General features: G+C 39.2%; 1 protein-coding gene across 3 annotated transcripts in view; it reads left to right on the top strand.

The window, feature by feature from the left end:
• Positions 1 to 17,573, top strand: part of FNBP1L (formin binding protein 1 like) — a 92,853-nt gene that overhangs the window by 69,556 nt on the left and 5,724 nt on the right. For 2 of the 3 annotated variants that reach the window (XR_012678485.1, XM_075182355.1), the window contains exons 4-12: positions 471 to 618; positions 1,457 to 1,519; positions 1,771 to 1,875; positions 3,194 to 3,322; positions 5,709 to 5,855; positions 6,686 to 6,889; positions 13,286 to 13,300; positions 15,107 to 15,216; positions 16,197 to 16,329. Coding sequence is in view for 1 of the 3 variants with exons in the window: in XM_075182355.1 (XP_075038456.1) it covers positions 471 to 618; positions 1,457 to 1,519; positions 1,771 to 1,875; positions 3,194 to 3,322; positions 5,709 to 5,855; positions 6,686 to 6,889; positions 13,286 to 13,300; positions 15,107 to 15,216; positions 16,197 to 16,329 (1,054 nt within the window). In the remaining 2 variants the exon portion in view is untranslated. The remainder of the gene's footprint in view (positions 1 to 470; positions 619 to 1,456; positions 1,520 to 1,770; positions 1,876 to 3,193; positions 3,323 to 5,708; positions 5,856 to 6,685; positions 6,890 to 13,285; positions 13,301 to 15,106; positions 15,217 to 16,196; positions 16,330 to 17,573) is intronic. The other variant, XR_012678486.1, reaches the window with a different exon arrangement.

Below are 17,573 nucleotides of genomic sequence, written 5' to 3'. Positions count from 1 at the left end.
TGCACTGTGCTGCACAGAAAATGCACTTTCTAGTAAACTACTTCGGGCTGAGAGCCTGCATCATTCATTGTTATTCAAAGATGTGACCCCATAGGTCTGGTGAACTGGGGGGGGGGGGGGGGGAGACCAATGTGGGCAATTAACAGGATACTGCAGCATGTGTGGGCTGAAATTTGCCACAACTTGATAATTGGAAGATGACTGTTGGTGTGTGTGTGTGTGGTCCTCTTCATGTATGGCCAAATGAAACAATAATCTTGTTGCTGGAGCCTCTGGCTCAGCCAGTGTGTGACCAGTTTAACAGATATCAGAACGTGACTAAACCACAGATGTATATTATCATTGGGAGGGATTGATTCCCACATGACTCAAATGTCTGTCATAAATGGAAAGAGTATACCGACAGCTATAGGATAATAATGTTATAATTTGTATCCAATGTTTTTTTGTTTTTTGTTTCTCCATGACAGATTCACGTCTTGTACAGCATTCTATAATATCCTCAATGAGTTGAATGACTATGCCGGACAGCGTGAGGTGGTGGCAGAGGAAATAGGACACCGAGTTTATGCAGAAATAATGAGATACTCCTATGAGCTGAAAGCAGAGAGAAAATCGGTATTTCTCTACTTTTGTCTTGTGACTGTATTTAGCTACTTGATGTTTGACAATTGGTCTTGAAACTGGGAATCAATGATCTTTATATTACCAGAGAAAGTGCCCCCATTGGTGAAATAAGATGGACTTTGCGATGTTTAAATAAAACATGGAAGTAAAATGCCCAGAACATAATATTGATTGATGGTTTTAGTTGTGGAATTGTCGGTGAGTCTCTCTTATAGAACAAATCCCATGGTCTGCACAGATGAATACAGAACAAGAGTCACTGAAGGATTAACCATTATCTAGGGAAGACCTTACAGTTGCACTGTTGATGACGTGTCTGCATTGTTAATAACGAGAGAGAGAATGTTCACATGTCAGATAGTGTTTTATTTAAAAGTTATTTCTCTAAATTGCCAACCAAATATTCTGCCATTTTTCTAAGAACTTGTGGCGGATTGATGATATATACTTTAATGTCGACAGAACAAGCTGGGTATAGGGTCACCTTGCTGCATGTAAATTTCAGGATAGTATATGCAAATGTTGTGTATCGACCCATTGTGTGTTTGTGCAAATATTCTTCCTTTCATACTATGGTCCATCAGTGACTCCTCTAATGGTTAATTCTGTCCGCTCTGATGTGACCTTGCGCTTGTGTAGAGGGCAGTGATTGGACGGCTTTCACAGCAGTACATCTTCTTTCTTCTTCTTTTTTTTTTTTTTTTCTTTCTTCAAAATCTCACTAGAATTTCTGCCTGGTGCATGCAAATTGTTTCTACAGTGTGCAATAAAAATATCACTTTTTCTCCTAAAGCTCTGACATTCTATTTTTCTGTGTTTTTCACCGAAGCATCTTCAAGAGGGGCGGAAAGCTCAACAATACCTTGACATGTGCTTGAAACAAATGGACAGTGTGAGTGACCTTTTCCTTGTTCCTTCAGCTTAATAAAAACTGAGAAGATCCGTATGTAAAAGCTGCAGTCTCTGACAGCCAGTATTACAGGTTCTAGCGTGCACTGCCAGCCTTATCTCATACCCCATCTTGTACAAATAACTGCTGTAGGTCTAAAACATCCATCACAAAAAAAATAAAAGCAAAAGCATACAATCCAAGCTCTGAACTGCAAAATAATATTGAAGTGGCAATTTCTGTAATTTGTTTAGAGTAAAAAGAAGTTTGAAAGGGAATGCAGAGAGACGGAGAAGGCTCAGCAGACATTCGAGAGACTGGATAACGATACCAGTGCCACAAAGTCCGATGTGGAAAAGGTAAAGACAACAGTCTATGAAATTAAACGTAAAGTGGACATCCCATCCCCACTTAATACTATATTGGTGTCTTTTAAAGGGCAATAAACCCCTCTATTGGACATTAATGTATCTCCGAGCCTGTGTTTTCCTCTGTCTAGTGTGCTATTTGTCCTGTTCCGTTGCGGTTAGTACTGTTTTATAAGAAGCAGTTTTGGTGGGCTCTCATAGTTTTGAAACGAAACCCTGCTCCAACCTTTTGACCTTAAATTGGCTGAGGCAATAATATCCATCCCATACTTCCTTATATGCTGTTTATTTGGGTGCATCGAGAGTCTTACTTATGGCATAATAAGGATTGTGGTTGGGTGCAAAAAGAGCCCTATGGGTGGCGCTTCTCTGTCCTGCATCATCTTCCTAAGTGGGAAAATACACCTGGGGGAACTCACACCTCTAAAAAGGAAATTATTTTCTAGAATGTATTTCAGTGGGGGAATACATGTTATGCATTTAAGTAATTGAGATCAAGAGACTGAAGTATCCACGAGGACTGAAGAACGTGTTCTGAGTAGCATCTTACACAAATCTTGCATGCTGACTGCAGCTGAGAGGAGGTCTTGGTGCCCTGTCTGCTCACAGCTTGCCGTAGTATTTACCTATCATTATGCCAGCAGAACCTTGTATACAGAATACTAAGGCAGTGACTTAAAGGGACACAGTCATGTACAATTTATTAAAGGGACACAGTCATGTACAATTTATTTATAAAAAATGTAAAGGAGGCGTTCATTGACTGTTTTCTTTAGATACTTTTCGTGCACATAGAAAAAGTTTATATCTTGCCATTCAAATAACCATCCCTACTTAACAATATTTAGTTGTAATCTCTGTATCTTTTCTCTCCAGCTCCAATCGCTTGTCAATTTTCACTGTGCTGGAAAATAAGACAACTCTGTTAACTGCTAGGGCTGTAACATAGAGCAGCGGTGATTGATATTTTGGTTTAGTTGGGATCCCCAGGGTCTGAGTCAACCCCCACCTTCCTCCCCAAAACACACACAAAAAAAAACAGATTATGAAGTGGCTGCAGCACCTCTTTGTTTTTAGAGCGCGCCGCGGACATTTAAATGTGAATGGTCTAAGACAAATCACTGAGGGATATAGACCGCTGTGCAAGGCTTGTGTAAGAGACCACATAGGTCTGCACACGTCCTGATAAGCCTGTACCCCACGTACAGTGTTACTGAATGATTCACCCGAGTCATATGATTGCGGTATAGATACATTTATATTTACAACATGCATAAAATCTTTTTTGTCTTTACTGCCTATTTTCCAGGCAAAACAGCAGCTCAACCTGCGCACACACATGGCAGACGAGAGCAAAAATGAGTACGCCGCACAGCTGCAGAACTACAACGCAGAACAACACAAACACTTCTACATTGTTATCCCACAAGTTTACAAGGTAGGTTTTACTCCTGGTCGTGTTACTTTGTTGCTGTGATACAGGAAATGTTCTTCTTGCTCTTCTCTGTTATGACTGTTCCACTATTTACTGGACAGTATGTGCTTTTTGTACAGCGGAATATAAAGTAATGCCGATATTAGTGTGAACTACTTATTGTAAACAAAGGGGGGAATATTTATTTTATAATCCTGCTGTTGAAGTGAGAACAAGGAATGTGTACCCATGTCCAGTATATGTCAGAGGTGTAATCTTATAGTGTTACATTTTTGCTGGTCATTAGTAGATGTTTTGAACAATAACTTTCCAAGTAGGGTTCCTGTTTGTTTTACTGCGGATACCTGTAAAGCGTAGCCAAGTCCTTATTTTTTTGTTTGAGGTTTTACAGAAGAAACTGTTGAAAATAAATGAAACCAAGGCCAAAACAAACAAAGTTTGTTTTACTGACTATGACACATTGTCTATATGACCATGTTTAAAAACAGCAAAGCGCATTTTATAATTATTTTTATTCCTCTCACTAAAGCAGCAGTGCCAGGGGTCATCCCACAGTCCCCTTCCTGTCGGTCTTAGTCTTGTGGTACATTGTGCCATCATGGTATAAACTTGTTGTGGCTGAGCAGCAAGAAGCGCTCTCCAGTCATTGGTGGTGGGATATGGTTTAGCTGGAGCATGGTCTGGTTAGAAGAATAGGAACGCGAGAGCAGAAGTGGGGGTGCAGTTACATCACAAGTTAGCTCACAACCTACAACCAAGTATACCAATGTGTTGCACAATGTAAGGCACAGTTAAGCAGGAAGCATTTTTGATATTAGAGTGCCTTCAATTTATCATTGGCTTCTAAACCTGGACTATATAGGACAGGTACTGGAATTTTACAAGATGACACTGCTGTCTATCACTGATAATGTGGTGTGCGATTAGTTGGAAATGGAATCAAAACCAGTGTCTGCTGCAGTGGTTTAGTGTTAAAAAAAAAATATCCTAAATCCCTTTTACACCGTTAACTCAGAGTTAAATCGCCCTCTTTCTTTCACATTTACTGAACGCTTGGAGGTGGCACAATATGGGGATCATCTAGAGCAGTTTTGACTAACCTGTGACACTCCAGGTGTTTGTGAAACTACAAGTCCCAGCATGCTTTTCCAATATATAGCAGCTTATTGCTGGAAGGGTATGCTGGGACTTGTAGTTTCACAAACACCTGGAGTGTCGCAGGTTAGCCAACACTGATCTAGAGCAAAAGAATTTGGCTGGTATCAGAGGAAATATAATTATAAAGCACTGCATCTTCTTGCATTAGCAGTGTTCCCCTTAGTGATAAATCTAACCTCAAGTAAAGTACATTTTAAAAGGACAGAACACCATACGTTCAGAGACCAACAGTATGTTAGCCCATGGTGCATTACATACATTGTTTATTTTTTATTTTTTTTTCCCTACTTGTCGCCTTATTTCAGATCCAGTCTAATATATTCTAATACGTGACTGTACCCCTTTGTCTGCCCCAATGATCTCGGATCACATCACCAATAACTGGCTCATGCATATTGTAGCTAGGGCACACCCCGAAGATATTTTATTGTGGCAGGATTGTGACACATGTTGAAGATTGACAGGGGGTGGATCAAGGCACAAAACCTTGCTACTCTAGGCCAGGTGAATTCTGCAAGCGTAGGAACATCTCTTGAGGAGCTATGGGGAACTTTGCAACAGGAATATTATAAGTGTGCCTTAAAGTTGTCCTAGAATACATTTTTCTTTCTTTTATTGGGGGCAAGAGTCCATCTCTAGTAGGAGATCTTATGTCTAATCAAACATTAACAATAGAACAAGCCAATTACTCTTCTACTTGATAAATACATGGTGTAGTATAGTAACATTAGTGCCACGTTGGCTCCCCTGACTTTGATTAAATGGATGTAGTATTGGAATACTAGAATGTATGATGAGTTGTATTTAAAATGAGCAGTACATTTGTGGTACGTCAAAAACATTTCGTAACAATAGCTTCACTGCCTAAAAAGCCTGATGAACATAACATACCAGCTATATCCTACATTTACATTGAAGGAACACTATGGAAGAAGGGGGTGGTTTCCCAGCCAGTAGTGGGGGACTATACAGATAAAGAAATAAAAAATGCATCTTTCAGACCTAAGGATTTTGTAATACACAACTAACACACCCCCATTAGCAATGTGCACAAACAATCTGTGCACCGAGATTAGCGGAGTGGATGAGCCATATATGCCTTTTTTTTATTATTATTTCAATTTTCTGTAACTCAAAACTGCATTATATATATATATTTTAAACAAACTCCATAGATTTTAGCTTAATGACCCTTTAACATTTGACCTGTCCTTATGTCTCCTGTCCACAGCACCTTCAGGAAATGGATGAGAGGAGAACTGTGAAGCTCAGCGAGTGTTATAAAGGTTTTGCAGATGCTGAGCGAAAAGTTATTCCAATTATCTCCAAATGCTTAGAAGGAATGGTGCAGGCAGCAAAGTCTGTGGACGAGCGCATGGTGAGTATGTAATGTCCTATATACAGCAGGGAATCAAAATCTATTCTACACGTTAATGGTACTTTACACTTGATAATGTCAATACATGTTATCAGAAATATCCTAATTCTTATTAAGGTACTTTTTTTTTTTTTTATTTTTTTTTTTATATCTTCAAAAAAAGTTGACATTTCATGGGTATCAACTTGTATTTTAATCCCTTTAATGAAGCTCCTATAGAGTTTGCTGCCTTGTTTTTTTGCAAGAGATAAAACACGCTGACTCTGCGCCTGGACACATGTATAAGCTCTTACTACATTTTGTTTTTGAATACATCTATCTGTCCCAACTAGTGACCTACAGCCTTGCCTTATGAACAGACCTGTGAGTATATACTTAGAGCATGTGTGTGTTCTGTTCTATACTAGAGGCTTAGTGTGTGAGGTCACCAGCCGACACGGTAGTAGTGCCGAGCAGTGAAACGGATTGATCTGTGCAATTTTAGCTTCCACGTGTAGGACTGAATTGCCCACAGATCCAGTTGTCTGGCCATCGTACGTAAAACCATCTAACATATTTCTTTGTCTCGTTTTTTTTCCCCTGGTGATTTGATCCTTTACAAATATGCTTTCTATTTCTAATATTTTTTTGACATTTTTGTATTTCTTTTGTTTTTAAGTGTAACCTTGGCAGATATGTCTCCTACATGGTTCTATTTCCATGCCCACCATGTAACGCTTCTTTGTGAAGTGTACTGCTGTGGTCTAACGCTTACCGGATAAAGTTGAACATAATCTGTATTTGCAGTGTTTCCGCTGTATATATTCATTTGCCTCCATTCTATACTGCAGGACTCGCAAATTGTGGTGGATTGCTTTAAATCTGGTTTTGAGCCCCAGGGAGATTTCCCCTTTGAAGACTACAGTCTGCATATTTACAGGACGGTCTCCGATGGCACCATAAGTACTCCCAAGCAAGAAGTCATGAGAGTTGACTCCAAACCAACAATGGGCAAGGCCAAGGGCAAGCTGTGGCTTTTTGGAAAGAAACCCAAGGTAAGATCATGAAAGGTAAAATGTCCTACTGACTTAGAAGTGTAATCCTATTTATTAGTACATGCCAGTGTTGTTGTGGTCATTTCTTGTGCTATGATGTTTGTGATCGTGTCATTCTTTATACAACAACAGGGGCAACGTTTTATCGTCAAACTTCATTCCTACTCAGGGCTGTAGAACAAAGTTGTTATCTTGTTGGGTTGTGCAGTGAGCGAGCGCAAAGAATATTAAGGTATTTTATCCTCCGTTTTAGTCTCTTCAAATCACCGATCTTCAAAAACCCCCAAAGTAATCATGCTAAATTGAACTCCTAAAATAAAATTTTCATACACAAATCTGCATCCTGCTCCATCACCAGCCATAAAATAAGTTACAGTATCAAGGATTCAAATGCCATTTATCCTAGAAACATAAATGCTCTGTACATGTTGATGCACATGTTGCGTATGATACATGTGATGTGTACACACAAATTATAAAACGCATGCTAAGCCTTGATACTGTGGCTTTGAGAGATGTTTGTTTTATGGCTGGCGATGGAGCAGAATGCAGGTTTTTACTTTTTAACAAATCTGTAGTTTTTGTGTGAAAATGTTGTTTTATGGGTTCTAATTAGCATTATTACTTTGGGGCTTTTTGATGATCGGCTCTTTGATGGGACTGAAACGGAGGATAAATATGTCCCTTCCTTTCTGTAGGAGCTCTTAAACATTACTATATTAAGCCTCTGTCGGAATAATTTTATGTCGTTCTTATCAGATTTGCCTTAAAAATAAACGGAAAATTTCTGTTGCTGTGAAGAAAGTCACCAGAATAACACATGATATGGCAGAAGGTGCAGATGAAAGTACTTATAGTTAGATCAGAGTTTTAGGAAGTTAATATTTATAGCAAAAAAAGCAGAACTTAACTCTGTCTCTAGTCTGTTGTATCTAGGAAATAGAGCAAGCAAAAAGCGATACCACCACATCAGCTTTTATTGTGAACAGAATTTGTATTCGCGGTTTGCTCCCAATTCGTGTTATTCTATTTTTGTAATAATAGATTGATATCGATTAAACGTCTTAGACTGTTATACAACAGTCAGGGAGGTGTGACCACCTAACCTATACAGATTCATAAGGAAAAGAAACAAAGTTTTATTTTGTGGTGCACAAACAAAGTAGTAGTTTCAAGTATTTCAGTAATACATAAAAATGCAACTTTTTATTTAGAATTCATTAAAATGTCGTTTTGTTACAATCCGGATAATAATAAAATGCAGCAAAACATTTAAAACGTGTGAAGTGTAGTGAATTAAAAAGTAATACGCTAGGGGGCATATTCAATTGGCCGCGTTACTGTCAAAAGTAACGCGGCTTGGGCACTATTACCGTTATTACAATAATAGTGTGCGTAATTACCGTTATTACGGTACATTCAACGCCGGCTTTCTGCTCGCAGCTCAAGGAGCTGCGAGCTGAAATCCGGGTTAGAATTACCGTAATAACGGTAATATTTTTAACGCTGCCTTACTTTTGCGAGTAACGGGGCTAATTGAATACGCCCCTTTGAGTTATCCAATTTCTCTAAATTGTTCTTTAATAGTTTATTTACTACATGATATCAAAAATAGTGTAGCGGTGATGATATACAGTATCAATTATTTATAACTACCAACAATCACTTATTGAGATGTTGTTGGTATGCTGGATTTCTGAGGGCAGATAGAATTCTCCGCACATTAAGCAATGTAGTAATGTTTCATAAGCGGATATAATTACCCGTTCTTAGGTGTCGCCAGCTTTCACAATCTCTGCATTATCTCCACATATACCGGATAGCATAGTATTTTGAAAGTAGTAAGAGATATTTTACATTGCTGAGCATGTCTGGGCACTGCCTGCTCCTTACCCTAACCCCAGACATATCAAGATAAATATTATCTGCTGATCAGAGAGGCCTGTTGTAAACTAAACATTCTCTGAAAAATCCCTGTTCCGAATGTCTGGATTGTTCAGGGGATAGACTGGTGTGAGCAGCAGTTTCCATACAGGAGAGGAAGAGAACTTGGCACATTAAATGTATAGAGTTTTTTTCGGTGCTACTTACTTCTAAGATCTTATAGTAGATGAAACTATGGTGGATCTTTAGCTCGTAAAAGTATGTATGAGCTATAAAGAGGAGCACAGTTTATCAAGGGCACGTTCTATGAGAGAAGATGGTTAGAAATAAGGGTCCAAAATGGATTCTTTTATTATGTAAAACGTATCAAATTTACAAACTGTAACACGTGCACACACATAGTTCAAGATATAGATCTATATTGAAACATCTATAATGAACTATTGCAAAATGGATGCACAGTGGCATACAATAGATTATATTCATATATAGAGAGATTTGTAGAGATCGACATGAGACAGAGAAGCAGCAATTCCCATTTACGGTTACGTCTCCCTATGGTTTTCTGAGTGGGAAAACTTGGGGGATCTAAAACACCCATGTGCTATTGCCTTCAAAAAAAAAATCCCATTATCAATGTACATTTGTTGTGTAAAATAAGATGACTGAACTTGGAAGCTAATTTAATTAGAAACTGTAATATTTTTAATTAGGTGGTTGGTGTTTTTCTTTCTTTTATACCTGATGCTAATTGTCTGATTTTGAGAAGTTCAGTCAGATGCAAAATCGTCTTTGGCTGCATAACAAACCAACCCTACTTACCGTACTACAGAGGAGAGACCGAAGAACAAAACACTAAATAAAATCAGTGTCACAAGTTCTTTAAATAAAGTTGAACGCCACAATTTTATTCAAAGGAAATATCCATTTTACATCAGTCTAAATCCTTCCGAGCCCCATACAGAGACCATTCCAAAAATAAGTTGGTACCTGTGCGGCTTCTGTATAAATTAATTGCGGTCATCTCCTGGACACCTGTTCTGAAGGATCACTGGTGGTGGTTGTGCTTTCTCTGGTCCACAAAGCCTTGTCCTCCTCATTTACCCTGCGCTGCGTTCTTCAAGGTCCAAGCAGAGAATTGTTCTCTGCAGGTGGCTAATATACAAGATAACACAAAATCTGTGTGTATAGTTCTCATGGTGCTTTATTCTATTTGAATCACAATACCGTGACTCCACCATGTCTGGTGCTGCCCCGTGAGTGTTAAAATGACGAGAGAAGCAATACTTATACTTGTGCTACTAGAGTGGTTGATGTATTAACTATTCTCTTAGTTGAGGCAAAAACTGAAATGACTGCTTTTGTGTCCTGCTGTTTGAGATCGCTGCCTCTGTTTCCCTGGTTTTAGCACACTCCTGGCTTGGTAGTGGCATTGAAAACTACTGTTGGTATTTTGCTTGGGGTAATCTTAAGAGGTCAGAAGGTTGTAGGTTGCAAAGCAGGAAATGTTTACATCATACTTACATTTCTGTATCCTAATGTTAGACTAGATCCCCTATATGTCCGCCACCTGGAGCATACGGATCCAGTGGGTCAGACAGGGACCTACTGCACTATTGTGTGAGTGAGGTGAACGGATGCAGACCAAGGACAGCTTCTTTCAGAGGCCTGAGAAGAGCTGTAAGTTTATAGACCTGCTGGCGTGTGGGTGACCTTTACAGAATGAAGTTTCTATGTGACCAGGCTGAACTTATGGATTCTCTATTCAGTGCATAAAATTATTCTTAGAATAAATTGTAAGCATTAAAGTATCCTGCTGATCTCCTTGGCCATTTACTTTACACACGTTCATCAATGCGGGGGGGTGGATGTAGTAACTTTAATGTTGAGCCCCTTATTCTTTATTTTAGTTCCATCGTTGGTATTGCAGTGTTCTATCAGAGATCCTGTCATTAAATGAATAATTCTAAGAACTGAACTTTTGACATCCGTCCATTCAGCCTGGTTACGAATACATTTCTCCCTAACAACCAATTTACTATTGTGGCCCTATGCCGATGCTGTCTGCGGCAGTGTGAGTAAGAGAATAATGTAAACCTGAAATTACAAGCGTCTCCCAGAAGGTGGCGTAGCAGGGGTGAGTGTTTGACCAGCAGATTCCTGACTAGTTGCCTTCTTGCACACTGCTATTGCGTTAACACTCCTAATCCTAAAAATATATGGTGGCTGAAAGTTTTCTCAATCTAAAATCATTTTTATGACCTTAACATCTCAAATGTTTGCAGTGACATGCATGGACTGTCTTCTCTGTTTATCTAGGGCTAGTGACTAACCGGATCTGTGTGCTGTCACATTGCCGTGTGCATGCTGTGTGTGTTTTATGCTCTCTGACTAACTGGTTAAATGTAGTATACATCTGTTCTGCTTCAGATACATTGACATTCATCAACTACCTGATGAGTAAGTAGCAATTCCAAAATATCGTACTCACCAGGAATTTGCATTAAAGTTAATTTTAAGCAGTGATAGGCAACCTGATACACTTCAGGTGCCCCTTGGGCGCCCCTCTAGCCTTCTAAAGAGCTGCATGTTGGCCCTAATCTCAGTAATAAGTTAGAACAATACATTCAATCAAAGGACACACCTATCCGTACCGTATCAGCAGGCATATTAAATAAGTGTTACACTCTATAGCAAATAAATCTGACAATAAGAGGTAGTAAGGAGCTGGGGATCATGGGTGAAGGCTCGGAGGGCCACATGTAGCCCATGGGCCGCCTGTTGCCCATCACAGTATACACACCTTTCGTCATCCAGCACAGCAGGCGGCATTGTTCTACAGAATGCTTAAAGGCCCTCTAACTAAAATTAATTTCTATATCAATTCAGCAGACCCAGTGAGTGATGGTTATTCCCCTGTTTTCTTGAAGAGTTAACCATCATCATCACCATTTATTTATATAGCGCCACTGATTCCACAGCGCTGTACAGAGAACTCACTCACATCAGTCCCTGCCCCATTGGAGCTTACAGTCTAAATTCACTAACACACACACACACACACACACACACATAGACTAGGGTAAATTTTTGATAGCAACCAATTAACCTACTAGTATGTTTTTGGAGTGTGGGAGAAAAACCAGAGCACCCGGAGGAAACCCACGCAAACACGGGGAGAACATACAAACTCCACACATATTAGACCATGGTCTGGAATTGAACTCATGACCCCAGTGCTGTGAGGCAGAAGTGCTAACCACTTAGCCACCCTGCAGAAAAATATTTTTTTGTCAAAGCTGATCTCTGGTGCTACGTGTACAATGTGGCTAATCAGCCCAGGTTCAGACCAGATATATAGTTGATGACCAAACTTTGCACAACAATTTTGCATCCTTGTTCTATATAGCCTGGTAAGCGAAGGATGCTGATGCTACATTGCAGTACTCCCATCCATGCCAATGTGATTTGCCTTTGTTTAAAAGCTCTCTCTGACCGTAAACAGATGAGCAAGGGGCCAAGTTAACTGAGTGTCAGCAATGGTATTCTGTACTCTTGAGCAAGAAAGAGAAATATAATGTTCAAAAACTCATCTTTGAACTTTTCAATAAATTGCTCTGAAAAGCCTTCTGCTGTGTCTTACAAGATAGCCTGTAAAGGGGTAGAAAACCCTGGCGGTGTCGCTGGTTATAGAGCACTGGGCAGCAGCAGGACATACCTGTGGTGTAGAGATCGCCCCAGGGTTTGAGGGGAGCTGATCATGTGACTCAATGAATCCTGTGTCCGACCTTTTCAGCCATGTATGTTGCTGTCCAGTCCCCCTTCTACATTAAGGCTTTGATGCTTGCAGCCAGGGGACTCTTACACCTTTTTTTTTTTTTTTGATAGTTGCTGATTCTTAAGCCACAACTACTGTGGTTTATGAACCAGTAACAATGGTTGTAATGGGAACTGTGAAGTCCTGCAATTGATTTACACTACCCCCAGACTATTTAATTAACTGCAATGTCGGCCTAAATTGACAGGACAAAGACAATGTAGTTCCTGAGCTGTTAATTTTTTTTTTCTTTTTAATGTGTTTTGTTTGTTGTATGTAATATTATGGCATTCCTAAGCTAGTAAGTGTCCTATACCTGGAATTATGTGCGCTTCTAATTGCTGCTTGTTGCTCAGTCCTGAGGATCACACAGAGAACTGATACTAAGGGCTAGATTTACTAAGCTGCGGGTTTGAAAAAGTGGGGATGTTGCCTATAGAAACCAATCAGATTCTAGCTGTCATATTGTAGAAAGCACTAAATAAATGACAGCTAGAATCTGATTGGTTTCTATAGGCAACATCCCCACTTTTTCAAATCCGCAGCTTAGTAAATCTAGCCCTAAGAGTGAGAGGACAGGGTTTACTTATCACAGTATATACTTTTCTGTGGCTTTTTTACACATTATTAGAACACAAATCTGCAATATCTTTCAGTAACTTGCCATTTCTTTCTGCTGCTGGGGAACGCTTCAGTGGTCATTAAGGATGGTAAGCAAAGTGTGCCGGTCTGTGTCCCATCACGTGAACGTCCCTGCTTGATACTTCTGTCTGTTCTATGACTTGTGTGGCGCTGTCGTGCTCATGAAGGTCGATGAGACTCCTCTCTCCCCAGTCATTGGCTCTGGAGCACCGTGGTCTGAGTAATAACAGACCTGTTCTGTCTGCTTGTGGGGGGTTTGTCTGCTGTGAAGACCTTTGTTAATGTGTAAAAACACACCAGCTACATTCCTAAAATATCAAGTGTACAATAACTTTATTTTGTTTAAAGTTATAATGGCGCCTTGTGGGTACAGTAAGTTACTATGGTGTGGTGGTGTCTGTTTGTGAGAAAATACATCGTAGCTTTTGTGCTATCTACAAAAGCTGCAAAATATTAATCTGCATCCTGGTGTAACTGACCATACACACCTTATGACTATACGTACACTGACAGGATGTGTGGCAGATGGGAGTCGGCAGGGCTGATTGTGGGAGCGGGCCCTATTCATATAAATGTACAAATATTACTATTAATAGCCCAATGTACAGCCTCCACGTCCAGTATAACCATGGTTTGTGTGATCCAGGCACGCAAGTTGGACATTTTCAGCAGAGTTTCTGTATGTGGGCAGAATAGACAAATTGTATGTGAAAAAAAAGTTAACTATTTAATTACAAAGGACATTAGGAACCTCTTTAGAAAAAGAGTATACCACCTTTTAATCTGCTGGCTTTTACAGCTCACTAAATATGAACACCTGTTGCGGAGTCATGTAAGATTGAAAGGTCATTGTGGAGACAGGAGTCTTGTGTACAGTCCATGCTGAATACCTATGGTTCCCATTTAAATACACTCTTACAGCACTTTTACTACAAATGTAATTGAGAATTTGGGGCACAGAAGGGTCCAAAAATCTACTTTACGCCAATATGTAATTTCTACCAAGAATTTACAGTTCCACAGAAATAAATACATTCACGGTAAGTGATAGGAGTACTCTACAAATAGCTCAGCAATAAGAATATATAAGTGTTTTGAATCTTAAGTTTGCAGGGGGGAAATCCAAAATTAGTTTGTTTTTAAACTGTGCTGTCAGAACTTTTGCAGTTTAAACTGAGTGTTTAAATCAATTACTATATTTCTATTTTTATTTTTAAAGATCAGAGCCTATCAAATGAATAGCGTAGCCACACTTAATGATATTGGCCGTTCAGGATGCTGTAGCCTTTGCATACATACAGTATGTTCTAGGATTGGATAATGTCAGCGTATTGAATCTACTTGGCTTTAATTAATGACCTTGTCCCAGACATTAGAACAGTGATCTCATGCAGATATTTCCAGACAAAGCGAGGTGACGCCACGCACGTTGGGCACATTTGTCATTTTTCTGTGTTTTGGCTGAACCCCATTGTTCATATTTTTGCTGCGTTTTTTTATTCCGAGGTCCGCTGATCTGTATAATTGACGGTGTCTTGTGTAGCTGTCATAACTTGAGTCTTCCCAATCATCCATTATATGCAGGAAACCATGTGTTTGTGTATCTTACATCTTGGGTGGACCTGGATAATACAAGATAACATTTTAACAGACAAGTAGTGATAACTTAACGTGATCTTTGTACAGTAATACATCCAATATAACAGAATAGTACAATATTTTTGTGTACCCATCAGAGCAGGCTTGTTAGAGTGACAAGCATTGGGACAGTGTTTGTTCTGCTGATCGGACGTGTGTTTTGTTTGCAGTTCCATTCAGTGTGCTTCTGTCTAGCTTTCCATTCTTCTGGTTGATCTGTCCTTTCTTCATCACAGGGCCCGGCCTTAGAAGATTTTAGTCACCTTCCCCCAGAACAAAGACGTAAGAAACTGCAGCAACGAATTGATGAGCTAAGTCGAGAGCTTCAGAAGGAGACTGATCAGAAGTAAGTGACCTTGTGTCTTCCATAGCTCCTCCGTCCTGCGTTTCTTTATCAAGAGGCTACTGATGACATATGCATTATATGTAGGGGTTTTAAGACTGCATATGATCTCTCTGGTTTCTGTAGTATACTTAGTGTTTATAGTAAAGCCCCAGGAGTTCTGCAAAGCAACACATTACTTTTCCCAGTTATAGCTTTCCTTTTATTTTGCTTTTATATTATTTTGTAAACTCCTCAGAAACATTAGCAACTGTTGTAGTAAAACTTCAGGAGACGTTAGTCACATTTGAACAGCAGGAGATTGTAGTGTGCGAATATTTAACTTGTAGTCTCTCCTATTTAACTTTGTTACCAGTTTATTTTTTATCATTGCACACCAAGCTCCTAAAATAACATTTTAAAGTGTGAATCTTGCTATTAAATTTCTATGTTATGTCTTACTCTGACTTTTTAAAGTGTGCTGGAGTGTCCCCCCACTTGCCCATGGCTAGCGCCATAAACCACATCCCAAAGCAGGCCACTGATAGGCCCAAAATCTCAAATGGGAAAAATCCCGTTTCACTTGAAACATGAAGCGACATCACTGATAACCAGTGTCCATCAGTTTCCAAGGAGCTTTTCCGTTATCTAGGAGACCGCAAGCCAATCAATCATGCTTATGAAGCTTTACGCTACCTCTTCATTGTCTTTCCATCACAGGGGTTTTAGGGCTATTGCCTAGACATGCTTTTACCAAAGAAATATGGAATGTCAAATGAGCCGGTTTCTTTAGAATAGCAGTACCATTGTGTACCTATTACTGAGCACATTTCTATTCGTTACTCAAGAGCTGCATATCTCTGCATTGTAGTACTTAGATATGCATCAACAAGTTTGTTCAGTTTTTGAGCTGTAAGCATGTATGTAATAACTGTGCTAATAAATATTATTTATACCCAAAGAAAGTGTGAGCGGATATGACCCTTTTTTTTTCTTGCCATCAGAGAGGCCCTGAATAAAATGAAAGATGTCTATGAGAAGAGCCCACAGATGGGAGACCCCAGCAGCTTGCAACCAAAAATAGCAGAAACGATGAGTAACATCGAAAGACTTCGAATGGAAATTCATAAAAATGAGGTCACTATGTTGTCTGTGTGTGTGTGTATAGATATATATAGAGATATGGACAGGTTACTCTTTTTATTGGTAAATCGGTGCTTAATCTTTTTTTTAAATGGATAATAAAAGAAATGTATAGAATTTGTGACTATGTTGGAGCTTGCGTTTGAATCAGTGAATAGAACACAATGGTAACAGGTCCACTTAGATATCCTATCTGTGGAAGACAGAACCACTTTTTTTGTTTTGTTTCCTAGAGCTATCCAAGGCAATCGTTTTAGAAGTGCGATTTATGTGCGCTTAAAGGACTGTGAAAAGAAAACTAAAGTTCTTTTCCTTTTGAATAATTGACAGTTGAGAGAACGTTGGCAGCGTCTGTTGATAAACAGACCATGAAGAGTAGAACATCATTTATGCACCAGCAGCATTCCAAAACTCACATACTTTACATCTACAAACGTTGCCTCATTACAGCAAAGTGAATTAACTAGATGATTAAAGGAGACTGACGGCAAGAAATTCATAACGCTAATCTATTTGTATACACAGTGATAGAACAGGCTGTGCTGCCACTCGCTTTCAGAACCAGAAAGCATTTCTGTAATTATACATTGAACGAAACGTAAGGGACAGAAACTGCGAGACCCTAATTTACAACTAAAAAAAATATATGTATTTTTGACAGTCTCTCCCACTCTATTTCCACTTCCATAATGACGTGTTATTTGAAATGCACTAATGACCACAAACAAATCCCAAATCCAATGTATATAGATTGGGTGGAGCTTGGGCTAGATGTAGAAAGGGCACTGGTTATAAAGCTGTTTATATAGGACTGCTCCCAGCATGCCTTGCACCTTGAATCATAGGGCTACCTAGACTTTCTAAAGACCATCTTTTTGGCTGCCTGAAACCAGACAGTAACTTCTTTGAATTACCAGAAACATTAAAAGTATCTGATGTTTTTAGTGTTTTCTTTAACACATGTTTCATGCAAAATATATAAAAATGTTTGAAAAAAAATAAAAATGCCGAATTTCAAATCCACCTAATGATGGACTCAAACTACCTAACAGAATTCTGAATATAATGTTTGAGTTGTTTTTGTAGTCTAAATTTGGTTTTGTAGATTTCCATCAAAATATGAATGTACTGTAGTTAACAAAATATAGGTTATCCCTGATGCTCTCTGGTGAGTTGTTCAGTCCTCTGATATGTACTGCTCACCTACTGGGCAACAAGACTGTTAAGGTCAGAACTCT

The sequence above is a fragment of the Mixophyes fleayi genome, chromosome 8 (assembly GCF_038048845.1).
Source record: "Mixophyes fleayi isolate aMixFle1 chromosome 8, aMixFle1.hap1, whole genome shotgun sequence".
NCBI lineage: Eukaryota > Metazoa > Chordata > Amphibia > Anura > Limnodynastidae > Mixophyes > Mixophyes fleayi.
The sequence above is the reverse complement of the archived record's forward strand: the minus strand, read 5'-3'. Positions and strand labels throughout refer to the sequence as shown.